This window comes from Falco cherrug, chromosome 5 (assembly GCF_023634085.1).
Source record: "Falco cherrug isolate bFalChe1 chromosome 5, bFalChe1.pri, whole genome shotgun sequence".
NCBI classification, from domain to species: Eukaryota; Metazoa; Chordata; class Aves; order Falconiformes; family Falconidae; genus Falco; species Falco cherrug.
This window is the reverse complement of record NC_073701.1, coordinates 9,615,634-9,624,224: the sequence shown is the minus strand read 5'-3', so window position 1 is coordinate 9,624,224 and position 8,591 is coordinate 9,615,634. Positions and strand designations below refer to the sequence as shown.

Here is an 8,591-nt window from a genome sequence, read left to right as displayed (position 1 = left end):
GGCCACCAGCAATCAGAGCTTTGGAGAATTGTCTGCTCTGCGATATCGTGCTGGTATGGATTAAACAGCGCACTTAAACAAAAAGCAGGTGGCATATTCCCAGCTAGTTGTTTCTAATACCTTAGTCTGTGTCCTCAAACTAGGAGAGATCATTTAATTGACTGAAGGACTGATTGTCAGCTTGGGAGGGGAGAAAGGGAGATCAAAACTTACCAAATCACTGAAATGGAACAGTGTTTCCCAAATACCCAACTCTGAGACATAGTGAGGCAGAATCCCTCAGAGATGACTGCAGGAAGCTGCTCTCCCAAGTCCCAGACAAGAAGAAAACACCATTAAAAAAAAAAAAAAAGAAAGAAAAAAAGAAAAGAAAAAAAAAGCCTTTCATATTTAATGAAGTAAGGGATATGCACTGGTAGTTAAACACTGAAGAGCACTAGCAACAGGAGAGCAGCACTAGACCCTCCCCACATAAAAAGCACTGGAGTTTAGACAGGTGGCTATGACAGCTCATCTTGAATCAGATTGCACTTTTATTTTCCTTCTTTTCTGTGAAACTCCCAGGTTCTCTATAGCTGGCACTGCTCTCATGGCTTGCCAGGCAAGAAGTCTGAAGAACACAGAAGTCTACCACAATTTTAAGTGTACCAATGCATCCTCTGGTTCTAGTCGTGACTAGAAACTGGGGGTGAGGGGAAGGCGGGGGTGATTTAATAGAGCAGCTCTGAAGCAAGGGAAAAACCAAATGTTAAGAGGGATTTGGAGTCAAAACACTACCAGAAATGTATAAAAGTTTATTTTATTAATACATTAAACTATTGTGCGCAGCACATACATATAAAAATAGAAGCAATTTCACAAACAACTTATTGGACAGTTTTGTGTTTCTTGCAAATTTACACTCTCAATTGTGAGTCCACATTGCATCAGAATATGAGGTATATTTTAGTGAAAAAAAAAGAAATAATGTGAGAACTTTGGCACCATTTTACTGTGCAAAATAAAATCTTGGAATTGAAATAGTTAGTGAGGTATACAAAAATTACTCTGCTTTTCCACTGTGTGTGTGTCTGCATCTCTGCATGTTTGGGGAAAATTAGATCATTTAAGAACATGATTCAGTGCCAGTCAAGACTGGTTTCTAACAGAGGTAGATTAGGTCTTAAATTATTATGGTATTTGCCCATGGAAGAGGGAACCTTGAAAATAGGTATCAACTTCAAGGAGAATCCCATGTGCAAAATATGGGCGAGACAGGCTGGTGTGGGGCATTCACAATGCTTTCAAAGCTTGTAGCCCATTCCATGACTTGGCATTAATGAGCACTGAGTTGAGACATGTTTGACAGGGACCACTGCAAGAACTGTCAATAATAGGTTGATAATTCGGCCCTGATTTGCAAAACTCCTTTACTTTCATGAGTTTTCTTTACATAGTCACATATCCACGGAACTATTCTTCTAAAGAAAGTTTTGCTTGAGCGTTTGCCAGAACATGCCCATATTCTCTCCATAGCCTCCGTATCACGAACATGCAGCTTACAGAAGGTTTGGGTTTTTTGCCCTCCATGCTAGCCTAACAAATTTATCCTGAGTTGTGTAAAATGCGTGGTGGTCTTCCTAAATCCTCCTTCTCCCATGCAGGTGGTAAGGAAGGAAGTGGAATTCAGCTACTCAAGCATGGGGCAGAACAGGATCAGGCCATTTCCTAGGCAAGTTGTACAACTCCTTGAACACTGCCACAGTGCTCACTGCTGCTGCGAGCTGCCACCCTAGACTGCACATGCACAGCAATGTGTCAACACGTGCCTTAACTCCTCTCTTGAAAGCAGCCACGCATTGGCTTAAGGAGCACCTCTGTCAAAGCATCATATCCAACTAGTCTATAACCCCACAATGCTTCAGTACTGCACTGTTTATGCTGGAGGGGTTTCCTGCCACAGTTATCACTCCTGACAATGATGTTTCACTCTCATATTACTCAGGATTCTGGCACTGGAAGACCTTTCGTGATTTCAGTGTTGACTTCAATGTTGATCTGGCTGGCATTGATATGTAATAAGAAAAAAAAATGGTGTAAAGAGGAACTCAGCAGAGTGACTGGTGAGGCTTTCCAAATGCCCACCAAAACTGCATCTGCAAGGGCCTGCAGTTCTTAATAATAAACTCTGAACAGCAGGCTGCATCCAGAATTCTTGTGACCCAGTCGACTGTTTGTTCTTGCTCTTGACCAGTATGTGCAAAATGGAGTCAGTGAGTCTGATACTCACCTTTTATGCCAGCTATCCCATTATTTATCAGTACTGGCAACAATACATTACTCTAGACTGCACTGGTTTAAGAGGGAACAGACTTCATCCTATCCTAAGGACACTGGTTTAAGCTGTAATAAAAAAACCCACCCTTGTGTGTCAGCATTCAAACTATGATTTCTTGTACATCCATGTACTCTTCCATCCTTCTTCAAACTTAATTTCAAAGACAATTAGGAATATTACACAAGGATACAGGTTGCCAGCTAATGTATTTCAGCACAGCTGTAGTCTTCTTATCTGTACCTCTAGGGATTCTAGGTCACTGTAACTGTCTAATATCCTCCAAACTTTTCTCTGACCCACTCTCCCCACTCAAAAAATCCTGCTTTCTCTCTTAAAATGCACATTTTTCCAAAGAAAACTGTTGCACACATTGTGGATGAACAAAGTGTGCCAACTTGGCTTCTCTCTACATACCGCAAGACCAGAAAATGAAGAGTAACTCCTTTCCTTTGCCATACCCAAAGTGTCCCATTCACATGCTGTAAGCAGTATTCCATTCTTTTTTCTCTTCATTTACACTGTGATCACCACTTACATTTGAGCAAAATAAATTCAAGTATAACTCACACAAAAGGAGCTGGAAAACTGTACCTTGTTCACAAAACAATTGTCTTGACAATTTTTCAGAAAGCGTGGCTGTAGATACATCCTTGTAGGTGTGCTCTTTGGGCCAAATCTTCTGCAGCTATAAACCAATAGTCTTACCAGGCTGGTTTACTCCAACTGAGGATCTCACCCTGACAGTGTTTTTCATGCATGTCAGAAGGCTCAAATTCATCATGAATAGACACTCCCTGCAAATAGAATGGCATGTCAAGGCTGGACATAGCCACATTTTGGCTGGACGTGGGAGATTATCTTGCACTCAGATGTTCGCTTCTGCAGCAGCATGGTCCATCTATGCTGAAAATGCTCATGCTCTGACATTGCATTGAATCTAGTGTCAAATTTAGGAGCATGCCATCAATGCAGGAATCCCAAGGCTTCTGGTAACTGACATTTATAGTGACTATTGACTTAGGGACTCTCAAAATACTCTTTCAAAGGCACGGAGAATGTAGCGTCATTGGTGATCTGGAAAAAGGTTGTCAAAACAGGCAAGGTTGTGCGCCATTTGTGTGGCTTCTAGGAGAGCTTTGGAGAGTATTTCATACAGCATGCCCTGTTGTTTTTGAGACTGATGCTTTGGAAGTGACAGAAATTGGAATTAAGGCACAAATTCCTCTGTCCCAACGCAGGAAGGCATGCTTATGTAGCCTCCTTCTTCCTCTGTCCTTCATACCTCAGTGAGGTGTGATAGAGAAGCACCAAATATACTTAAAGCAGTAAATAGAAGAAATTTCAAAACAGAAATTTTCTAAAATAACCTTTTGCTGGAAGCTTTCATGAATATCATACATTTTATAAAATGTATCCTGCAGACTTGTTCTAGTTCTTAGAGATTAAGAAGCTTCAGCCTAAATGAAATACAACGCCTTCAAATATTTATGTCTTTCTATGTGTGCATGCATATAAAGGCACCTGGGCACCTAGAGACTGGGATGGTTGATTCATTAAAATATGTAATCACATAGATATACACTCACACATCCCATGTCTAGATATATACATGTATTTATATTAAAGATCTACACACCTATATTTGAGGTGAGTCTAAATTAAACTCACAAAATGCCATTGGAAATCCTTAGCTCCAAATATATTTTGCATTTGGGACACATCCGTGATTTATCCTGAGGTCCTTCTTAAGGGAAATTGTAGGCCTTCATTTTGCCAACAAGTCCATGTGAGGAGACCCTGGAGAATTCCTTGAGAGATGGAGGGTCTCTGGGGGTAGACAGTTTGCTTGTGTAGAAGTAGCTTGTGGAATTGGCGCCTTAACGATCAAAATAGATTGAGGACTTTACAAGACAGGACACAGTGTGCAGGAGGAGAGACGCAGGTAGATATTCAGATGGAGTTAACTGCTTGAAGCTCGGTGAAGCAAAGTCATCTGATGATTTGGCCCATGATATGTAAACAGCTTACTATGAAAGGTTATTATCTGAGGTAATTAATACTATTTAGTAAATAATCTATGATTGGTTAGATGATTACCCACAGCCATTCTATATCTCCCAAATACTTCCTTTGCACTCCAGCTTACAGTTTTCTCTGTTCAGCACCAAAGGAGGCACATAGCCATGTAAAATTTGTACAGAGTAGAAGAGAAGCAGCATCACATTACATACATTATGTGATGAATCTAGTACAAATATTTTTATCCAAATATACACATACATATATAGATTATTATTTTTTTTTCAATGAACAGTATAAATACTTTACCTGGGAGATTATTCCCATGTGCAAAATGAAATAGTTTTTCCTGGGATTTAATCTTCTGCTTTGCTCACGTTCATATTCTTGGTAAGAAGTGGGTCACTGTCATAGCAGGAGAAACCTTGTTTCCTCTCTTCACTCTCCCATGTTTGCTGAGTGCTATGTAAGCACCACAGTAAGCATTTGATTCATAGGCATTGTAGTTATTGGGCAGCAAGGTTTCTTTGAATTTGCACTCATCTTGGAAAACAGCCTGAAGAATAGAAATGGGAGGGGGGAAGACCAAAGCATGTACAATAAATATTTCATGAAGGCTCTAGTCATTTTTCTTACTAGTGTTTTCACAGAAGAACTTGTTGCAGTGCAACAGGTGGTGCCGCAGCGACTGCATCCAACAATAAATATCCCTCCCCAGTGCTAATGTGGTGTCAGAGGAACTCAGATGCCACCTGTCCAGATAATGGACTGTGTACTTCCTGTGACAGATCAAGTTATTTCTTCATAAATCATGGATTTCTTAATTTTATTTGCAAGAAATAATTTCTGTCAGCATCATGCCCTTTTCCCCAAATGACGTAGATTTATTTCACAACTCCTCTCTGCAAGAAGCCCTGTAATTTATAAAAGAACGATATGCTGGCTGTTAAACAGCCATGTCCAGGGAGAACTATTTGCTTGCATAAGGCTTTTGAATAAGACCTCATATTAGCACTAAATCTTTTCTTTTGTTAAATCATAAGTGATACTATATTTAACTGCTAGTGAGAGATGAAGCAGGTTCTAAGCCAGGGAAAGTTTTGGTTTTTTTCATGTCACATCATGTAAATCCAAGGAGGGGGAGTTATCGGGGAGAGGAGGTGCAAGGACATGCAGGAGACAAACAGAGCACCGATGAAATTAGAAGACAAAGCAGAATAATTTCCTGACATCAAATGTCTGGCATATGAGACACCACCGGTGCTGTTCTATTTGGACATCTTTGTAATAATGCCATTTAAAGCTTGTAAGAGTTCAGTTTAGGGCATTGCATTGTGCAAGGGAAGATGCACATCTCTTACAGATTTGTAAAATGTCTTTGAAAATAAACAAGACTGGATTGAAACTGCAGGGAAAGAATCAAAGGGACATCTGAAGCCAGACCCTGCATTTCTTTAGAAAGACCTCGTCAAGCAAAGCAGTTGGGCTTGTAGCACTTTTTAGGTGCTTGAAATCAGACGCAATTGAAAGAATATCTAGAGTGAAACTTTAAAACGTCCCACTGTCATTATCTGTGTGAGAAGAAATCAGTCATATTAGTAATGGCTACAGGTCCTTCACAACATTTGATGTTTTATTAAGCAACTGAAATGCTTTGTAGAAATTACAGCTGTTTCCACAAAAATTACTTTGTTGTTTCTTGACAAAAGAGATGAATGCAATCAGTGCCATGAATTACTTTGAGGTGGACTGCTTTTGCCTGTTGCCCAGAGCCAGCCTCTTTCAAAGCCGCTTCCTAACAAGAGCTTTTTTTGCTGAATGTTGAGACTAGAGATGCCTTGCTCATGCCTCAGAGATTAAATTGCAGTTAGATGGCATAGATAGCACTTTCTAGATAAGGATGATGCTGATGGTGTTTCAGTGTGACTTGCATACCACTGTTAATAGCTATTATTGTTTTCTTACCCTTTGGTACTGATCTCACAAAACTGGTCATTAAAATAACCCAGGTGCATATGCTGACTTTGTAGAGTAGACTTCCTATTTATTCTTCATGGTGTAGTTGGTTTTGGTAGGAAGAGACATGTAGTCATTTTACTAATGGTGGCTAGTGTCAATAGCTCTAATTGCACCTCTCTGACACACACCTGTACGCACACACATACACATGCAATCACATACACACACACACACACTTGTGAACATACACACACACACTTTACCTTCTAAGGCTTTTTGCAGAGCACAGCCTTTTTCTTTATGTACAATGCAATGCAAAAAGCAATCAACTGGTTTCAGTCTTAGTAAAACAAGTTTGCAGTGCCAGGCCCTTAGAAGAAGCCATCTAATTAACCCACAGTATTCACAGAATGCATCCATTTGCCTAGGGTTCTCCCTGTACAATCTTATTGGAAAGCTTTAAAATAACAGACCTCAGCCACACTGCTTGTTGCACTAAATAACACTGATGACACCAGGCTGGGCAGGCTCCCTGTAATTGAAAAGCTATTTTCTCTGCTTGTAATCAGAGATTTTCAGGAGGGGGGGGGGGGAAAACCCTCAACCCAAAACCTTTGCCGCCTTTGTTTAAGCCTTGAAAAACTATTCACACTTGTACTCACCGTTCCATACAACTTCCTCTTGTTATTCATTGCAATGAAGAGGGCACTTTTCACACCGAACAGGCTAACGACACCTCTCTCTACAGTGGATATTTCAAAGAGACCTAAAAAAATGAGAAACACAATAGATGTGTTATCACAGAATTTAAAGCTAATCAAAGGCAACTCAGATATAATTTATTTATTTTAAAAACCTATTGAACTTGTCATGTTTTCTTTATTAGAATTATCTCCCTAGTCCAGCAAAATTGAAATACACAGAGATCTTGGTTTTTCTTACATGCTGTAGGATTCCAAAATAATTATTCTGGAGTCATAGTCATAGTCACATGCTATATAATCCTTTTGCTCTATCAAATTCTTTTGATCTGTCAAACTCTTGGGCTATCTAATTAGGTATTTTAATCTAATATGCTAGAGTTACAGAGTGTTTGTTATTGAGCTGTGAAGAAGTGTGGCTTGCATTTTGAAGTCCCTCACAATATCTTAGTTGCAAAAGATTTTAGCAACTGCCCACTACAGGAAATGCAAATCCATAGAATCCATAGGGCTACTTCTTTTTTTTTTTTTTTTTTTTTTATCTTATGGTAACAGAACAGTAACCATAACAACAAGCCAACCAGGAACAGCAAGCCCTTCCATGACTGAGTGTCCCAAAAGTACTAGTCCACTAGGATTAAAAAATCATACATTGGCACTCTGAGCTCAGAGACCACCTCCCTCATTCAAAAGGCAAATGAGAAGGTGAGGAGTGAGCAAATACAGCAGAGAGACAGTTTTCAACCTGGTTTGTCTTTTCTCATCCATGCAGTAAAGCAGAGTAAAAATAAATTGTATCTAAATTTGTCTAAGCATTTGTGACATGTTTCAGCCTGGAGGGTTACAATGTTGATTGATCCCAGAGACTTTTAAAAGGCAACAGATGTAGCACAGATTAATAATATCAAGTAATAACAGTTGCATTCTATGAAGGGTAATTACTCGAGTTCACAGCAATTAAGTGACATCTATTCTATTTCATTTCTGGATGCAACTCACTGTATTGGTTTTCATTGTGAACTCCGCTTATCCTTCCGTCTGGGAGGATTTGAAGGTGAAACCCGATGCCCACGTTGCAGTAAAGCCTCCGCTGCCTCTTGATTCCTAGCAAATAGTCACTTTCCCAGTTCACATCTGACTTCTCCCCTGACATCCCAGCAATGGACCTGGACAACAGAGATTGCCATCCTCTTTCCAGCAATGTGCCATTAGTTCTGCTTACAACTGGATGTGTTGAAGCAAGCCCAGCTAGAAAACCCAGGAGAACGAAAGCAGGCAACGTCCAGTGAATGCTGGCTTCGCAGGACATAGTGATGAGAAGTCTTTGTGCAGTGGCCATCCGGTTCACCCCCTGGGCACGTGGTCAGAATTAATGGCCCTAAAAATACCGCCCTTCTTGTTTTTCTCCCTTCAGCATGGTGGCAGAGGCTTATTTTTGGAAAGCAAATAGAGATTGCTGACATGAAACTAAAGCCTGATAGCAGTTGGGTTGGAAGCAGAGACAGGCCAGCAGGACTCAGACTGGTGGGGACCATGTTTTGTAGAACCTGCTCTTCTGTGGGCAGCCTCAGTTATATTTGATTGACCCATCTTTA

At 40.2% G+C, this 8,591-nt stretch overlaps 1 protein-coding gene across 1 annotated transcript; it reads right to left on the bottom strand.

Annotated features, from left to right (window-relative positions):
* Positions 1–4,715: 4,715 nt before the first annotated feature.
* FGF6 (fibroblast growth factor 6) lies at positions 4,716–8,335 on the bottom strand. The gene is made up of 3 exons (XM_005446029.1): positions 7,996–8,335; positions 6,958–7,061; positions 4,716–4,892 (listed from the first exon to the last, which is right to left on the bottom strand). Exons 1-3 carry the CDS (start codon positions 8,333–8,335, stop codon positions 4,716–4,718), a joined length of 621 nt encoding a protein of 206 aa, XP_005446086.1.
* Positions 8,336–8,591: the final 256 nt, after the last annotated feature.